General features: G+C 46.0%; 1 protein-coding gene across 5 annotated transcripts in view; it reads left to right on the forward strand.

Moving 5' to 3' along the window:
• The first annotated feature begins 8,248 nt into the window (after positions 1-8,248).
• Positions 8,249-20,197, forward strand: part of LMBR1 (limb development membrane protein 1) — a 127,884-nt gene continuing 115,935 nt past the window's right edge. For 2 of the 5 annotated variants that reach the window (XM_036356067.1, XM_036356069.1), the window contains exon 1: positions 8,417-8,482. In XM_036356067.1, the coding sequence (XP_036211960.1) occupies positions 8,417-8,482 (66 nt within the window). Of the gene's footprint in view, positions 8,483-13,643; positions 13,668-20,197 lie in introns of those variants that run through there. The other 3 variants (XM_036356070.1, XM_036356064.1, XM_036356066.1) reach the window with 3 other exon arrangements.

The following is a 20,197-nucleotide window of genomic DNA, read 5'->3' on the forward strand; positions in this document are numbered from 1 at the left end:
TAGAGGAACGTAATTTGGACTCACTAGCTAATATCAATAATATGTGAGCGTGAGGCAATCCGCGTTTCTGAAATTCAATGACATGAATTTTAGCTATTACTTTGCCAAATAAATGGGATTTACAGATATCATTTAAAGAGCATTCAGCTTAATATACTCTGGCTACCAAGTCAGGTCTGTTTTCAACTTTTTGCCGTCATTGTATATTTTTTGCAATATCTGCCCATTTGGGGTTGTATGTCATGGTTATGAATACATTGGGCTTGCCATACTTTGTTACAATTGCCATAGCATCCTGATATCGCTGCTGCATATTTCTGGGACTACCCTCAGAAGATGATGGAAGTATTATCATTTTACCAATTGGCACATTGTCATTTTCAGATCTAGATTTGAGATAATCCATCAAACCACTATATTTTTCAACTCTCAACTTAGATAGGTTTAATTTGATGAAATTTATCTGATTGGCCTTCATTTTTGAATATGAATCCACGATAAACTGTTGAGTTAATTTTCCTGCATCTAAAATAGGATTGAACGTGTCCCACACAGAGAGATGAAATCCATAATACTGCATTTGTGTGACTCGCGTCCTTACATTTTGTCTAGTATTATTGTTGATTACACTATTACCTCTGAGTCTTAATGCAATATCTGTTCCCCAGCCTTTTTCACCATGTGGAAAAAGAATAGGATATGTCATTGCATCTAATGTAGGAAACAGGATATTGATTTATTTCATTTTAGTGGCATTTGGATTATTGGGATCTGGTTTATAATGAATGAGCAAGTCCCTTTCAAAGGAGGTTCTCAATCTTCGTTTCTGAATATGACAGCAACCTCGGTTACACAGGGAGAATTATATCTACACTTATATTTAATCGCCATTGTTACTTCTGTGGGAGCAATACCCTTTGCTGCTGCTTCAGATTGGGCTTCCTTTTCTACCTCATGTAGCATCTTGTACGATTTTGTTAGTTCACTTATTTCATGCATGAGGTTGTTGACGTTGATCATGAGTCTTTCTGAGCAGCCCTGGTTTTCTGGCACTGCTAATCTTTTACTTGTAGCTTCGGCTGTATCCAAAATATAGAGTTGAGCAAACTTCCGAGAAACACCATCCGAAGGGTGTAAAGTTCCAGTAGGGTGATAAACTTGTCCGTGTATTCTAAAACAGTATGGCCCATATCTTGATGGTGATGCAATATTAGCACCCATGGAAGCAAAAGCAAAAGAGCTATTTATGGAATGAACATTTTCCATGAAATTTTTACTGTCAGAATCTTCGTTTGTCATTAATCTTTTTAAATATGCCGGGTAATCTGAAAAATGTATATCATTTGGACAGACTTTCCCTCTGCTACAACACGGAGTAAATTTCCCATCAGATGATTTTTCACCAGAGAAATTTAGTGATAGGCAAAATTCACATCGAACAGTCATTCCACCTATGTTCAAGGATTATATCGTCATGTACTCCATTTTCGCTGAGAAGGCAGTTCCTACCAGTATTGGTAGTACTTGCTGATTACTGTTCTCTAAACATATTCTGTCGTTGCCACCACCTTCTTTCAACTTCAAAGGCACGTTGGTCTTTAGATATTTTCTGTCGATAACACCAGTGTTCTTCGGCATCAGAGCGACGTTTTTCCAGTAGCTGGTGTTCAGATACATCCTGTCACAGGCGCTGCTTTCTTTCAAGATCAGACACACACTGCTCTGCAGACACTTTCTGTCGATAATGCCGGCATCTTTCGGCTGCAGAGCTACATTGTATTAATGGTTGTTCTTTAGATATCGTCCCACCTCTCTACTGTCACGGTCTGAGATGCAGGTGAATGAGAGTCCTGGCTATCAGGCCGCTGAGAGCTGTCTGACCAATGGCTGATTCTGGCTGATCCTGTGGGGGTGGGACTTCCTCCTCCCTGCTGTCAGTTTCCACAGCTGTGATGAAGAAGCTGGGGTGACAGAGGGAGCCGCACCCTCCAAGCTGCCCTCTCTCTCCCTCTGCTCTATGCCCAGCGGTCTCCTGCTCTGCCAAGTCCTCCAAATCTCCTGCTCTCCACCACCAAGGTCCCAGGAGCCCGCGGGTGTGGCAAGGCGCGGGTGGCCTCGGCTCCCTGACCGGCGAAAGTCCCAGGAGCCTGTGGGCACGGTTACGGCCTCGCCTCTCGGGGCCGGCGAAGGTCCTGTGAGGCCGCGGGCGTGGCTAGGCACAGGCGGACTCATCTCTCCGACTGGTGAAAGTCCCAGGAACCCATGGGTGTGGCTAGGCGCGGGTGGCCTCGCCTCCCTGACCGGCGAAGGTCCTGGGAGCCCACGGGCATGGCTTGGTGAGGCAGGCCTTGCCTCCTGTGCGGGCAATGGTCCTGGGAGCCCGCGGCCGCTGTCGCCTCCTGGGGCGCCTGATACCTGTGATGCAAATTAACAGCCATCTTTGTTGGGTTAATTTGCATAGTCACTCTGATCGGCCTGTGGGTGTGGCCTGTGGGCGTGGCTTGAGCATAGTGGAGGGACAGCTAATTTGCATGTTTCTCTTTTTATTATATAGGCCTAGGGGCCTAGTGCATGAATTCGTGCACCTTGAAAGGAACTGTGGACTGTAAGGCTGCGGTGGGCACAGGGGTGAGTCTCAGCCCATCCTCTGCGTCCTCGCCTGGCCCCTCCCACCGTGGCCCCCTGGTCTCCTCTCTGCCAGTAGCTGTGGGAAACTGTTTATTGCCTTCACTATCTGATAAGCATAGACAGAGCACTCCCCGAAACCCCCTGAAGGCTGGGTGCCTTTGAAGCCCTAGCAAAGCCCGGAGCTAGGCGCCACCTCTGTTTGTCCAGACAGTGGTAGCTGAAACTACTCCCCCATTTATTATTATGTAAATCCTTGCTGATGGGCTAGTCTGCCTGTTGCAGGGGGTCACCTGCCTAGGGCTATGCTATAGGGGCATCCCAGATCAATAAAAGCTTGGTGAGGCCTGAGCACAAAGAGAAGTCCTTCGGGACTTGCCGCCTGGTCCCCCAATATTGCAAAATTATCTCGTGTCTTTTTCTCTCATTTGTTGTGCGGCTCCTCTTTCAGGTACCGAACCCTACTCCACGCGGGTCGTGGAAGGAAACACTCGACAAGTAGCCCTGCTCCTGCTGCCACCGCTCCCATGTGCTGACACCGCCGGCCCTGCTTGCACCTGCTGATGGTGCAGAGTGACTGGGGCCAGCACCAGCAGCAGGTTCAAATGGGGCCAGCACCATCAGCAGGTGCAAGTGGTGGTTGCTGCCCTGATTGCCTCTCAGGAGCAGGGGGAGGTGGAGAAACCCTCAGGGGTGATTGGGGCTGGCAGCCACTGCTTGCACCCGCTGATGGCGCTGAGCGATCAGGATCAGTGCCGGGCACTGGCAGCGGGTGTGAGTGGCGGCTCCAGCGCCAGCTGTGGGTGCAAGCAGGGCTGGCACTGGCAGTGGGTGCAAGTGGCAGCTCAGGTGCTGGCAGTGGGTATGAGCGGGATCGTCGCCAGCAGCAGTGTAAGAGGTGGCTGCCAGCCCCAATTGCCCCTCAGGAGCAGGGGGAGGTGAAGAAGCCCGGTGGGGCAATCAGGGCTAGAAGCCACCTCTCGCACCTGCTGACGGCGCCGAGTGATCAGGGCTGGTGCCAGCAGCAGGTGCAAGTGCCAGGTGGGACCGTGGTGCACAGGAGCAAAGAATTTTCAGTAACCAACAGAGGCTTATCCCGATAGCTACTGGTGCCCTGCCTTGGTCTGGGGCCCCACTCACCTGCTCCACCATCCCACTGTGGCCAAAGCCCAACATGTTCCACACTCTGCTGCCTGCTGCCAATGCCTGCCATGTTCCACCTGCGCCCCCTGGTGGTCAGCGCATGTCACAGAGACCAGTTGTTCGGTTGTTCCTCTGTTCAGTCTATTTGCATATTAGGGTTTTATATATATAGACCAGCGGTTCTCAACCTGTGGGTAGTGACCCCTTTGGGGGTCAAACGACCCTTTCATAGGGGTCGCCTAAGACCATCAGAAAGCATATATAATTACATATTGTTTTTGTGATTAATCACTATGCTTTAATTATGTTCAATTTGTAACAATGAAAATATATCCTGCATATCAGATATTTACATTAGGATTCATAACAGTAGCAAAATTACAATTATGAAGTAGCAAAGAAAATAATTTTATGGTTGGGGGTCACCACAACATGAGGAACTGTATTAAAGGGTGACGGCATTAGGAAGGGTGAGAACCACTGATATAGATGAGTGGGTTACCAATGAGATCAACAAAGAAATCAAAAATTTCATGAAAACAAAGGAAAATGAACACACAACAACCCCAAATCTCTGGGACACAGCAAAAGCAGTCCTGAGAGGGAAGTTCATAGCACTAGAGGCCTACCTCATCAACAATAAACTATTTAACCCTACAGCTTAAAGAACTGGAAAGGGAACAACAAGAAAACCCAGAGTAAGTGGGAAGGAAATAATATAGGTTAGAGCAGAGGCCTGGCTGGTTTGGCTCAGTGGATAGAGCGTCAACCTTCGGATTGAAGGGTTCCAGGTTTGATTCCAGTCAAGAGCACATGCCTAAGTTGTGGACTCAATACCCAGTGGGGGTCGTTCAGGAGGTGGCCAATTGATGATTCTATCTCATCACTGATATTTCTATCTCTCTCTCCCTTCTCCCTTCCTCTCTGAAATCAATAAAAAAATATTTTAAAAAGATTAGAGCAGAAATAAATGATATAGAGACTAAAAAAAAAAATACAAAAAAATCAATGAAACCAAGAACTGGCTGTTTGACAGGATAGACAAAATTAATGAACTGTTAGCTAGATTCATGAAGAAACAAAGAGTGAGGACCCAAAGAATTGTAAGGAAATACTATGAACAACTATATGCCAACAAATTGGACAATGCGGATAAAACGAACAAATTCCTAGAAAATACAATCTCCCAAAACTGAATCAGGAGGAATCAGAAAACCTGATTAGGCCAATAACAACTGATGAAATAGAAGCAGTAATAATAATAATAAAAAACCCCAAAGCCCAGCAAACAAAAGCCCAGGTCCAGACAGCTTCACAGGAGAGTTTTAGCAAACATTCAAAGAAGAACTAACACTATACTTCTCAAACTATTCCAAAAAAATCCAAGAGGAAGGAACGCTTCCAACCTCTTTTTATGAGGCCAGCATTACCCTAATTCCAAAACCAGATTAAGACACTACAAAGAGGGAGAATTACAGGCCAATATCCCTATGAACATAGATGCTAAAATCCTCAACAAAATATTAGCAAATCGGATCCAGCAATATATTAAAAAGATCATACACCATCACCAAGTGGGATTTATTCCAGGGAAGCAAGGCTGGCACAATATTCACAAATCAATAAATGTGACACATCACATAAACAGATTGAAAGACAAAAAGCACATGATCATATCAATAGATGCAGAAAAAGCATTTGAGAAAATGCAAATCCCATTTTTGATAAAAACTCTCAGCAAAATGGGAAGAGAGGGAGCATATCTCAACATGATAAAGGCCATATATGACAAACCTACAGTGGACATCGTACTCAATGGGCAAAAGCTAAAACCATTTCCCTTAACAACAGTAACAAGACAGGATGTCTGCTTTCACCACTCTGATTCAACAGAGTACTGGAAGTCCTAGCCACAGTGATCAAACAAGAAGAAGAAATAAAAGGCATCCAATTTGGAAAGGAGAAAGTAAAACTCTCTTTACTTGCAGATGACATGATATTGTATATAGAAAACCCTAAAGACCCCACCAAAAAACTTCTAGATTTAATAAATGAATTTCGCAATGTAGCAGGATACAAAATCAACACCCAAAAATTGATGGATTTTTTATATGCCAATAATGAATTCTCAGAAAGAGAAACGAAACAAGCAATCCCATTTACCATTGCAACAAAAAAATAAAAAATGTAGGAATAAACTTAACCAAGGAGGCAAAAGACCTGTATTGGGAAAACTACAGGAAGTTGAAAAAAGAAAGAAAAGAAGATATAAACAAGTGGAAGAATATACCATGTTCATGGATTGGTAGAATCAACATCATTAAAATGTCCATACCCAAGGCACTCTACAGATTCAATTCAATTCCTATTAAAATACAATGGCATATTTCACAGATCTAGAACAAATACTCCAGAAATTTATATGGAACCCCCAAAGACCCTGAATAGCTGCAGCAATCTTGAGAAAGAAGAAAGTTGGAGCAATCACAATACCAGATCTCAAGTTATACTACAAAGCCACCGTAATCAAAACAGCCTGGTACTGGCACAAGAACAGGCATATAGAGCAATGGAGCAGAACAGAGACCCCAGAAATCAACCCAAGCCATTATGCTCAATATTTGACAAAGGAGGCAAGAGCATATAATGGAGTCAAGACAGTCTCTTCAATAAATGGTGTTGGGAAAATTGGACAGATATATGCAAAAAAATGAAACTAGATCACCAATTTACACCATACACAAGAATAAAATAAAAATGGATAAAAGACTTAAATGTAAGTTGTGAAACCATAAAAATCCTAGGAGAAACCATAGGCAGCAAAATCTCAGACATCTCTCATAGCAGTATGTTTATGGATACATCTCCTAGGGCAAAGGAAACTAAGGAGAAAATAAAGAAATGGGACTATGTCAAAATAAAAAGCTTCTGCACAGCAAAAGAAACCATCAACAAAATGGAAAGGGAGCCCACTGTATGGGAAAACATATTTGGTAATGATACATCTGATAAAGGGTTAATATAAAAAATATATTAGAAAGTTATACAACTTAACAGAAGAAGATAAACAATCCAATTAAAAAATGGGCAAAGGACCTAAATAAATACTTCTCCAAAGAGGGCATAGAGATGTCCAAGAGACATGACAAATGCTCAAAGTCACTGATCATCCAAGAGATGCAAATTAAAACCACAATGAGGTATCACCTCACACCTGTCAGAATGGCTAGCATCAACAAATCAACAAGGGACAAGTGCTGGCGAGGATGTGGAGAAAAGGGAACCCTCATGCACTGCTGGTGACAATGCAGACTGGTGCAGCCATTATGGAAAGCAGTATGGAGTTACCTCAAAAAATTAAATATGGAACTCCCATTTGACCCAATGATCTCACTACTAGGATATAACCTAAGAAACCCGAAGCACTAATCAGAAAGAATGTATGACCCCTATGTTCATAGCAGCACAATTTACAATAGCTAAGATCTGAAAACAGCCCCAGTGCCCATCAGTAGATGAGTGGATAAAAAGTTGTGGAACATTTATACCGTGGAACACTATGCAGCAGTAAAAAAGCAGAATCTCTTATCCTTTGAGACAGCATGGAGGGACCTGGAGAGTATCATGCTAAGTGAAATAAGCCAGTCAGAGAAAGACAAGTATCACGTGATCTCACTCATATGTGGAATATAAGTAACAAAATAAACTGATGAACAGAGTGGACCCAGAGACTCAAAGCTTGGAAAAGAGTGTGGAATCTTGGAGGGAAGGTGGGGGAGGGTGAGTGGGTGCATGTTTGGCGGTCCCCCTAATAAACATGCTGTCTTGGGTTTGTAGGGGGTCATAACCGCACTTGGCGGGGCCGCACATTCAGGCTACGTTTTCCAGGTGGGCAACCCAGGCTCCTTATCAGACCCAGAGAAGCCAGGTTTCCGTCCAAACCGGGTCCTCAAACAAACAACTGCCGGCCGACCTTTACTTGCAGACGGAAAGTTTCTGTGGGAGAGCTCCTGCCCGACTGCCCACAGCTCTGCAGACTGCGCCGGGTGCTGGGTTCTGGGCACTAACAGGCATTGCGTTACATGACTAACTCCCGTGGGGCACAGCGCCAATATCGCGGGCCGCGTCTGCACCTTCACCCTCATGGCCGGAGAACAGCCTCCACAAGCTTCCCCAGTCGCATCCTCACTCGTTCCCGTCTGCCTCCGCCCGAGGGGGCATGGATGCAAGCCCCGCCCCCGCCCCAGGCCCCGCCCCTGCCCACAGGCCCCCGCCCACCACCGCCCTCCCGCAACAGGCCTCGCCACTGCTTCAGGCCCCGCTCATCCCCGCCCCGGCCACAGGCCCCGCCCCTCCCACTATCTCAGGCCCCGCCCCGCCCCTTCTGCCTTAGGTCCGCAGACGCCCGGCGCGCTCCCCCGTCGCACGGCGCCTTTCTCTGACGTAGCCTCGGCCCCGCCCCGCCTCGGGTCGCGCTGTGCCCGCCCTCCAGCCGAGCGGCGGCTCCTGAGGCGGCGGCGGTGGTGGTCGCGGTCCCTGCCCAGCCGCTTCCGCCCGCTGTGGTCCCTGGTCAGCGCGGCGGCCACCCAGCCCCTCGGGCCGGCGGGCGATGGTGCGGCGGGGCGCGCGGACGCGGGCATGACGGAGGATGGAAGCACAGGACGAGGTGTCGGCGCGGGAGCAGCACTTCCACAGCCAAGTGCGGGAGTCCACGGTGAGCGCCGGCGGGGCGCCGGCCCGCCCCTGCGGCCCCCACCCTGTGCCCCTTCCCTGCGCCCCCGCGGCCGCCTCCCCTAGGCCACCTGCGCCGGCCGCCCGGCCCCGCCCCTTCTGCGCGCCCACCCGCCCTCTCCTGCGCGCAGTCGCCTCGAGTCACCTGCCTTCGCGGGCAGCGCTGCGGGACCACCTGCGCCCGCACCGCCGCGGCTCTAAGTGGGCCGGTGGCCGGGCCGGCGGGCAGACAGGTGTGCGCGCATCCCCGCTCCGCCCCTCAGCGGCGGCCTCGGCCCCACTTGCTGTCAGGCCGAAACCTGCTGTGGGTGGGAAGACGGCGGATTGGAGGGGAGGCAGCTCCTCGGGAGGCCACCCTTTCTCGTCCCGGTTCGGTCTGCGCTGCTGCCCGCGGTCCGGAACCGGCGTGGCCTCGGGAGCCTGCTCTGATGCTCTGCCTTTTCATGGTGCACGGAACACAGTGTCGTGCTATTTGTGTTTGCAGGACGGCAAAGACACAACAACTTCACGCAGTGGCACTGGCCTTTCTAACTTCTCTCGGATTGTCACACTTGGTTTGAGGTGAAACATTGTGGTTTACAGTGGCCTCATGCGTGTAGTTATTGATCTTGAAAATTGAGAATCACTTTGCCAAGTCATGTTCTGGAATTAAGAGGAGATGCAAAGTCTGAGCTGGTGGAATTTGACACAGTACATTTAGTTTAGTGTTTAAATTGAAGCTAAAATGAGAAGTGCACAATCATACATGAACGGCTTGAAGCATTTCACATGTGATTGAGAAAGGCTGTGACGGGCGTCTGGAGGCCCATCCCTACCCCTTTCCCGTCACTCTCGTCTAGCTCCTGGACAGTAACCCCTCTCCTGGCTTTAATAGGTTAGCCTTGCTTAGTTGTGAACTTGGATATAAACGGAATCTCTTCGTATGCACTTTGTGTCTAGTTTCTTTCATTGAACAATGTCTGTGCAATTTCTCTGTATTATATGTGGTTGTAATCCATTCAGCTGTAGCTGTGAGATAGTAGCACAGTTCATGTTTGTTTTGCTGTTGGTGCACACTCCCTGGTTTTGGCTCCGAATATTCTTGGACATATCTTTTGGTGAACATGGCTGTGCATTTCTGTCGGGTAGATACCTAGGAATGAGACCACTAGGTTACATAGGCTTGCACTTATTACAACACAGTATTTTCTGCCCTTTTTATTTATTTATTTATTTATTTATTAATTAATTATATTTTTATTGATTTTAGAGTGAGAGGAAGGGAGAGGAAGAGAGAGAAGCATCAATCGGCTGCCTCCTGAAGGCCCCCTAATGCTAATTGAGCCAGCAACCCGGGCATGTGCCCTGACTGATTCTTGGAGACCTCTTGGTTCACGGGCAGTAATCTGCCAACTAAGCCACACTGGCTAGGGCTTCTGCCCTTTTAAATATTAGCTACTCTAATGTGTCATAGTATTTATTGCATGAAAGGTTTTACTTGCATTTCCCTGATGATCAATGCATTTGAGAACCTTTTCAAAAATTTATTGGTCATTTGGAAATCTTTTGTGTCTTCAAGTCTTTTTCCCATTAGTTTGTTTATCTTTTTAATATTGATTTACAAGAGTTTTTTATTCGAGATATGACACTTTGGTCAGAGAAATATATATAGCGACCCCGCCCCCCCCCCCCCCCATTGTGTTGATATTTTCTGATGAGCAGAAATTCTTAATTTTAATATGGCTTACTTTATTAATTTTTTTCTTTTATTGTCAGTGCTTTTTTTATAAAATATATTCCATTGACTTTTCTACAGAGAGGAAGGGAGAGGGATAGAGAGTTAGAAACATCGATGAGAGAGAAACATCGATCAGCCGCCTCCTGCACACTCCCTACTGGGGATGTGCCCGCAACCAAGGTACATGCCCTTCACCGGAATCGAATCTGGGACCCTTGAGTCTGTAGGCCGACACTCTATCCACTGAGCCAAACCGGTTAGGGCAGTGCTTTTTTGTTTTATGTTCCATTTAAGAAATCTTTGCTTAATCCAAGGTTATGAGGATGTCTCTTGTGCTTTTCCCTAAGTGCTTAATCGATTTGCTCTTCCCATTGAGATCTGAGTTCACCTTATGTGTGCTGTGGAGTAGGAGTCATACGTGTTTCTTCACATGGATGTCCAATTGTTTAAGCACCATTATGAGCTTTGTCACAATTTAGGTAACTGTATATTTGTGGGGCTTAAGTTTGGACTCGATGCTGTTCCATTGGTCTATTTGTTTTTTTTTTGCTTTATTTTTAATTAATTAGGTATTATGTCATTTGGATTGAGATCTCATGTTATAGTAGCCAGGAGCTTTATTACTTTGTCTGCGCCACCCCTTAACTATCACATCAGTCAGGTTTCTGTATGATAACAAGGGGTTAGAGTCAGACTCTATTTAAGAAGGAGTCTCTAGAGAAAATCAAAGGCAACGGGGGCAACAGAAACAAGAACACTAGAGGAAATTCTAGCCTCTGATGCCCACAGTGACATCTGACAGTAAACACAGCCCGACTCACAGCTAGATACATAAAGCCTCACAGTGTAGGTGTACTTACTTCAGTTCTTTTTACCTTATACGTAATGCCTGACTTTCAACAAAAACAGTACAAGGTATATTAAAAAGCAAAACACAGTCTCAAGAGACAAAGCAAGCATCAGAACTAGATTCTGGTATGACAGAGATTTGGGAATTATAAAGCCAGAATTTAAAATAACTGATTAATATGCTTAGGGCTCTAATGGAAAAAAATGCATGAAAGATTTTACTTGCATTTCCCTGATGATTAATGCATTTGAAATGGAAACTCAAAAAGAATGGTAGAAGTAAAGTAAACTGTAATAGAAATGAAGAATGCCTTTAATGGGCTTATCAGTTGACTGCACAGGACCAAAGAAAGAATGAGTGAGCTAGAAGATATGTCAATACACACTGTCCAAACTGAAAAGCAAAGAGCAAAAAAAGAGGTTAAAAAAGGGAACAGAACCGCCAAGAACTGTAGGATAATTACAAAAGGTATAATCTACATGTATTGGAAATGCCAGAAAGAGAAGCACACAGAAAGGAACAGGAGAGATATTTGAAGCAACAATGCCAGATAATTTTCCTAAAATTAATACAGATACCAAACCACAGATCTAGCAAGCTCAGAGACCACCAATGAGGACAGATACCAAAAAATCTACATCTAGGCATATCATCAGACTGCAGAAAATTAGAGACAAAGAGAACAGAGGAAAGAAGGCAGGGCAACAAAAGCACCTTACAGAATAGAGGATCAAGAATAAGAATTATATCAGATTTCTCTTCAGAAATCATGCAAGCAAGAAAGAGAGGAGTGAAATATTTAAAATGTTAATAGGGGAAAAAAACCCCCACATAAATCAACCAACCTAGAATTCTGTATCTAGCAAAATTAATCATCTATAATAATAAAAGTGTAATATGCTAATTAGACTGGACGTCCTTCCGGACGAAGCTGGGGCTGCAAGGGAAGCCCGAGTCCCGGGTGCCAGAGGGAAGCCAGTGCTGGCAGCAGGGGGAAGGAAGACCTACTCTTGCATGAATTTTGTGCATCGGGCCTCTAGTGTAAATGAAAGGAGAAATAAACACTTCCTCAGACAAACAAACATTAAGGGAAGTTGTTGCTAGTAAAGCTGATACTAAAACCAGATAAAGACATTGAACAAAGGAAAACTACAGACTGCTATCGCTCATAAAGATATTGAGTATAGATGCACAATTCTGCAAGAAAATATTAGCAAGCTGAATTCAACAGTATACAAAAGGAATTACACACCTATACCCGGGGGATGTGTCCTAGGTATGCAAGGCTGGCTCAACATTAGAAAATCACTTAATGTAATCCATTACATTGACAGGACCTTTTTATTTATACACTAGAGGCCCAGTGCACAAAAATTTGTGCACTCAGGGGTGTCCCTCAGCCCGGCCTGTGCCCTCTTGCAGTCTGGGACCCCTTGGGGGATGACCACCGGCTGGCTTAGGCCTGCTCCCTGGAGGATCGGGCCTAAGCTGGCAGTCAGACATCCCTCTGGCAGCCCGGGAGTCTTCGGAGGATGTCCACTTGCCAGCGGGGAGCAGGCCTAAGCTGCAGTCGGACATCCTTAGCTCTGCTGAGGAGGCGGGAGAGGCTCCCACCACCACCGCTGTACTGGCAGCCGTCAGCCTGGCTTGTGGCAGAGCAGAGCTCCCCCTGTGGGAGCGCACTGACCACCAGGGGGCAGCTCCTGCATTGAGCATCTGCCCCCTGGTGGTCAGTGTGTGTCATAGTGACCAGTCATTCCCAGTCGTTCTGCTGTTAGGGTCAATTTGCATATTACCCTTTTATTATATAGGAGAGCCTGGCCAGCCTGGGTGAGGTGCTGATGGCTGTTTGCAAGCTTGCCACAGCCCCTTCAGGGTGGGGGTCCCCACTGGGGTGCCTGGCCAGCCTGGGTGAGGGGCTGAGGGCCATTTTCAGGCTGGCCACAGCCCCTTCAGGGTGTGGGGGGGTCCTGCTGGGGTGCCTGACCAGTCTGGGTGAGTGGCTGATGGCAGTTTGCAGGCTGGCCAAGCCCACCAGTAGGGACCCTCATCCCATGAGGGTGTGGCCATCCTGGGTGAGTGCCTGATGGCTGTTTGCAGGCTGGCCACAACTCCCAGCCACCCAAGCTCACAGTGGAGGCTGGCTGGAAGCAGGTATCTGGGATTTGTTTTATCTTCTATAATTGAAACTTTTGTTGCCTTGAGCGGAGGCCACAGCTGGCTCAGGGCTGGTGGGAAGCTTGGCTTCCTCCATCGCCGGGGCAACCGAGCCTCCTGCTTGCTCTAGCCCCGTGGCTGCTGACCGCCATCTTGGTTGGGTTAATTTTCATATAGTCACTCTGATTGGCTGGTGGGCATGGCTTAGGGCATAGCGAAGGTATGGTCAGTTAGCATCTTTGTCTTTTATTAGTGTAGATACTTGTGGAGATAGGCAAAAATATCTGAAAGGAAAACTTTCAGCCACTAGCAACTCAATATTCATGTGTTTTAAATCAAACATGGTTTTTTTTTTTCTTGTAAAGCTCTGCAGCAGTGAAATACTGATATATGCTACAACATGGATGCTAAATGAAAGAAGCTAGACACAAAAAGCCACATATGGTACGATTCATTTATATGAAATATTTAGAAGATATTAATTCAAGTCCATAGAAACAGAAAGCAAATTAGTGGTTGCAAAGGGCTAGGGCAGTGGGGTGGCAGTGTATGGGATATATAGGGGCATGGAGCATTGAGTATGAGAAACACTTATTTACTAGAATCTTATGACTTTTAAAAATGCATATTTTTTATTATGTATTTGGTTTGGGTTTACTTTTTCTTTTATGGCGAATTAGTCTCCTAACTAAAGTAGTGTTTTATTTTTTCCTTGCATATTCAATTTTTAAAAATGTGTTTCGGTACTATGTGTTTTTTGGTGCATGCAGATTTTTTCCTCATCATGGCTTACGCCATTGTTCATAAAGTGTCTGACTGTCTTACTTCACATCTTTTGCCTTACATTCAGCCTTGTCTGAGAGTAGAAAAAAATTGACAGCTTAACTTTCTCCTTTGTTAGCATCTGCCTTTTAATAGTTTGTCTCTTTTACAATTATGATTTTAATATGTTCCATATCTAATTACTGTTATTTTTGTGTTTTCCTGCCTTTTACAACATACTGTAGATTTTTTCCTTTTATATTTATTTTCCTGGTCCTTAGGGTAATTTAAGCAATTTTTTAAAATTTAGTTTTAAAATTACAGGTGACATACAATATTATATTAGTTTAGGTGTACAACATAGTGGTTAGACATTTCTATGTCTTACGAAGTGCTCACCCCAAGATAAGTCTAGTACCCACCAGGCACCATCCATAGAGGCCCATGCACGAATTCGTGCACAAGTGGGATCCCTTGGGGTGGCCTGCGGGGATCGTGCCCCAGCTCGCACCCCCAAGCTCGCAGCCCTAGCTCACACTCCCAGCCTTGCAGCCCCGCAGCCTCGCCGTGGCCTGGTGCTGCCCCCTCACCTGCTCCACCATCCCGCCTGCTGGGTGATCGATCGGGGCTGGGCCCCTCCACCGGCTCCCCCAGCTCCTGGGAGCCAGGCGGCAGCCCTGCATCCTGCTGTTGCCACTGGTTGCCGTCTACGGCAGTGGTTCTCAACCTTTATAATGCTGTGACCCTTTAATACAGTTCCTCATGTTGTGGTGACCCCCAACCATAAAATTATTTTCGTTGCTACTTCATAACTGTAATTTTGGTACTGTTATGAATCGTAATGTAAATATCTGATATGCAGGATGTATTTTCATTGTTGGCGACCCACAGGTTGAGAACTGCTCGTCTACGGGGTGATTGGCAGGGCGATTGGGCCCCTGCACACACCCGCCTTGGCCTGGTGCTGTCCGCTCACCTGCTCCACCATCCCTCTGCTGTCCCGCTCTTGTCAGGGCCCATCAGGGCCAACAGCGCCTCCATTGCTGCCTGCTTCCAGTGCCACGTCGCCAATGCCCACCATGTCTGCGCCACCCCCTGGTGGTCAGTGCACATCATAGCGAGCAATTTGCATATTAGGCTTTTGTTATATAGGATTATTAACTATATTTTCATTCCTGTGACTATTTTGTAACTGCCAATTTGTACTTCTTAATCCCTTCATCTTTTTCACCCAGTCTGTCTCCCCTCGGGCAACTCTTAGTTTGTTGAAAGAATTATAATTTTAATTTTAGCTATTGTAGTGGTTAGCTTGTAACTTTAAAGGATAGAACTGAAAGATGGCGGCATAGGTAAATGCCTGTACTTGCCACCTCCCACAACCACGTGAAAATTACAATTAAAATACAGAGCAGGAGAACCAAGATGGCGGCATAGGTTAACGCCGGAGTTTGCTGCTCTGAACAACTACTTCAAAAGTGAAACCAAAAAACGGAAGGGACATCACCCAGAACCACAGGAACACTGGCTGAGTGGAAGTCCTACAACTAGGAGGAAAGAGAAACGCATACGGACACTCAGAGGAGGCACAGTGCTGAAGTCAAATTCTGAGGTGCGGAGTGCGCGGAGCGGGCTGGCGGCGGAGGGCGCGGTTGGCGTTTTCAATCAGGAGGGAGTCGCAGACTCTGAGCTCCTGATCCAGGCGAGTCTTTAGGGACCCAGACTCAAACGGGAGAAGCGGGACTGTCTGGCTTCGGTCAGAGTGAGTGCAGCTTTCTCTCTGAGCTTTGCAGCGGGTGCTGGGACTCAGAGAGGCAGAGCCCCTGGGGACAGGACTGAGAGCCGCCATAACTGCTCTCTCCGGCCCACCCTGTTGATCCTGTGCGACCAGCCCCGCCCAAGCCCTGCACACAGGCATTTGCCGGATAGCCTCAGGCAAACGCCAGATTAGCACCTCCCTAGAGGACAGAAGTTCTCTCACTGCTGACACAGCTGATTCTCATAGCCACTTGGCCTGGAGGTCAAACCCTCCCTGGAATTAACTACAACAATCAAGATTTAACTATAAGACTGCGAACAAAGACCACTAGGGGGTGCACCAAGGAAGCATAACAAAATGCGGAGACAAAGAAACAGGACAAAATTGTCAATGGAAGATATAGAGTTCAGAACCACACTTTTAAGGTCTCTCAAGAACTGTTTAGAAGCCGCCGATAAACTTAATGAGATCTACAAGAAAACTAATAAGACCCTCGATCTTATATTGGGGAACCAACTAGAAATTAAGCATACACGGACTGAAATAACGAATATTATACAGACTCCCGACAGCAGACCAGAGGAGCGCAAGAATCAAGTCAATGATTTGAAATGCGAGGAAGCAAAAAACACCCAACCGGAAAAGCAAAATGAAAAAAGAATCCAAAAATGCGAGCATAGTATAAGGAGCCTCTGGGACAGCTTCAAGCGTACCAACATCAGAATTATAGGGGTGCCAGAAGATGAGAGAGAGCAAGATATTGAAAACCTATTTGAAGAAATAATGACAGAAAACTTCCCCCACCTGGTGAAAGAAATGGACTTACAGGTCCAAGAAGCGCGGAGAACCCCAAACAAAAGGAATCCAAAGAGGACCACACCAAGACACATCATAATTAAAATGCCAAGAGCAAAAGATAAAGAGAGAATCTTAAAAACAGCAAGAGAAAGAAACTCAGTTACCTACAAGGGAATACCCATACGACTGTCAGCTGATTTCTCAACAGAAACTTTGCAGGCCAGAAGGGAGTGGCAAGAAATATTCAAAGTGATGAATACCAAGAACCTACAACCAAGATTACTTTATCCAGCAAAGCTATCATTCAGAATTGAAGGTCAGATAAAGAGCTTCACAGATAAGGAAAAGCTAAAGGAGTTCATCACCACCAAACCAGGATTATATGAAATGCTGAAAGGTATCCTTTAAGAAGAGGAAGAGGAAGAAAAAGGTAAAGATACAAATTATGAACAACAAATATGCATCTATCAACAAGTGAATCTAAGAATCAAGTGAATAAATAATCTGATGAACAGAATGAACTGTTGATTACAAATAGAATCAGGGACATAGAAAGGGAATGGACTGACTATTCTTGGGGGGGAAAGGGGTGTGGGAGATGCGGGAAGAGACTGGACAAAAATCGTGCACCTATGGATGAGGACAGTGGGTGGGGAGTGAGGGCGGAGGGTGGGGCGGGAACTGGGAGGAGGGGAGCTATGGGGGGAAAAAAAGAGGAACAAATGTAATAATCTGAACAATAAAGATTTAATTAAAAAAAAAATACAGAACAACCATCATTCAGAACCATCTGAAAGCTGGCTGAGTAGAGGTCTTACAACTAGAGAAGTAAAGTAAAGAAGAAAGCACATTGAGACTGGTGGGAGGGGTGGAGGTGCAGAATGGGCTGGTCTGACACCCACGTGTGGTGTGTTTTTAATCAGGAGGGATAGCTTGGCCTCAGAGGCCTCCAGTGAGGAGCAAGGGGTCCCAGCCCCACACCAGACCCCCAGCCGAGAGTTCCAGTGCTGTGAAGAGAAGCCCTGCAACTTCAGACTCTAATATCCAGCCGGGATTGTGGCTGAGTGACATGGAGGCTACTGGAGACACAGACAGTTCCTCTTAAAGAGCCAGCACACAAACTTACGTGGTCCTGCTCCCTCTGAGCTCCAGAGCTGGATGGCAGCTTTGGGGGATCCAGGGACATACAGGTAGGAACTGGATTGTTTGGCATCAGGGCAGGAACTCAGCAGCGGCTTTCTCCCAGACGGGTGCTTGTAGGGATCATTGTTTCTATGCTGAGAACTCCCTTGTCGCAGAGCTGACTGGTAGCCATATCTACATTTCCATCAGCTTGGCCCACACTGTTCACTTTGCCCTGGTGATTCCCTGAGACCCTGCCCCATCCAATTTGCAGCCCCACCCAAGCTGTTTGTAGGGGCTTTCCCATATGAATGGCCTCTCTTGGCTCAGGCTTCAGACTTTTCTAAAATCTCTTAAACGAGTAGCAGTTGGCTTCATCAAAGACCTAATACAAGCCTGCCTTGTTCCACAGGTTGGCCTTGCCTGGGCACTTACAAGCCTAACACAATTAGCTCCTGCTTGCTGGCCCCAGGCAGTGGCTGACTTTGCACCTCTGGGATACCCCAGAGCCAGTGCATCCGGTGGACAGCTTCAGACCATACCAGATTTCAACTCTGCCATCCATAAGTGACACACTCAAGGGATAGACTCAGTGAGCACCAAAGCTGCACTGAAGCAAGTCCTACTCCATAGGGGTGTCTCCTGCAGAGTAGCTCTTCCACTATAGTCACAGCTAGTCCTCACAGCCAGTTGAACTGGAGGTCAATTCCTCCCAGTGACACCAACAGCAATCAGGGCTCAACTACAACAAGACTGTGCACACAGCCCACACAGGGGTGTACCTGAAGTGCTCAGCTTAGGTGACTGGGGAGGCTGAGCCACTGGGCTCTATAGGACACTAACTACACAAGGCCACTCTACCAACTCCAGGAGACATAGCAGCTCTACCTAATACATGGAAACAAACACAGGGAAGCAGCCAAAATGTGGAGACAAAGAAATATGTCACAAATGAAAGAACAGGAGAAATCTCCAGAAAAAGAATGAAATGAAATGAAATGGAAGCAAGCAAACTACTAGATACAGAGTTCAAAGCAATGGTTTTAAGGATGCTCAAGGAACTTAATGAGAATTTCAAGGAATTTAGTGAGACTTTCAAGGATCTTAGTGAGAACATCAAAAACATGAAAAAGGACCAGTCAGAAATGAAGGATAATTTACAGGGAATCAACAGTAGAGTAGAGGACACCAAGAATCAAATCAGCAATTTGGAATATGAGAGAGCAATAAACACCCAAACAGAAGAGCAAATAAAAGAAAATAAAAGAATCCAAAAATATGAAGCTAGTGTAAGGAGCCTCTGGGACAACTTCAAGCATACAAACATTCTCATCATCGGGGTACCAGAAGGAGAAGAGAGAGAGAAAGATATTGAAAACCTATTTGAAGAAATAATGACAGAAAAATTCCCCTACTTGTGAAAGAAATAGACTTATACTAGTAAGTCCAGGAAGCACAGAGGTTCTCACATAAGAGGAACCCAAAGAGGCCCACACCAAGACACATCATAATTAAAATGCCAAAGGTTAAAAACAAAGAGATAATGTTAAAAGCAGCAAGAGAAAAGCAGTTAGTTATCTATAAGGGAGCACTCATATGACTCAGCTGATTTCTCAACAGAAACTTTTCAGTCCAGAAAGGAGTGGCAAGAAATATTCAAAGTGATGAATAGCAAGAAGCTACAACCAAGATTACTCTACCCAACAAAGCTATCATTTAGAACTGAAGATCAGATAAAGAGCTTCACAGACAAGAAAAAGCCAAAGGAGTTCATCACCATCAACCCAGTATTACCTTAAATGTTGAAGGGTATTCTTTAAAAAGAGAAAGAAGGAGAAGAAGAGGAAGAAGAAGGAGAAAAAGGTAAAAAATATGAACAATAAAATGGCAGTGAATACATATCTATTGAAAATTGAATCTAAAAATCAAAATAAAGGAACAAAGAATCTAATGAACAAATAGACTGATAAGTAAAATAGAACCAGAGGCATGGAACCATGGAGCAGACTGATGTATCTCAGAGGGAAGGGGGGAGGGGGGCGGGAAGAGATTAACCAAGGATTTCTATGCATATAATATGCATTCCTATGGACACAGACAATAGGGTGGTGCAGGCCTGGGGTGGGGCGGGAACCAGGTGGAGGGAGGCAATGGGGGAGAAAAGGGGAACATCTGTAATATTCCCAACAAGAAAGATGTTTTAAAAAAGGATACTCGATGTCTCAAATTGTTTTGATTTAGCAACTTTAAAATGAAGCTGTATGCATTGGCTTTCACTTGTCTTCTCTTCCATGATTTTGTTAGAAATGTGTTGGTGGTGCAGTCCTTGAGCCATTGGCACCCACCTAACTGAGCCACCTGGCCCGGGCGACAGTGTATTTTAAATGTATTATTAGGTTACTTGTTAGCATCAGGACTAATGGGGCTCCAGAGAGGGCTGAAGAGCCTGTCCTCTGGGTCAGCTGGTACAGGACAAGCTCCCTGTATGGTTTCTGCTGGCGAGCTCCCATCGCCTCGCTCTTCCTTCCCCGTGTCT

Source organism: Myotis myotis, unplaced genomic scaffold (genome assembly GCF_014108235.1).
Source record: "Myotis myotis isolate mMyoMyo1 unplaced genomic scaffold, mMyoMyo1.p scaffold_m19_p_25, whole genome shotgun sequence".
NCBI classification, from domain to species: Eukaryota; Metazoa; Chordata; class Mammalia; order Chiroptera; family Vespertilionidae; genus Myotis; species Myotis myotis.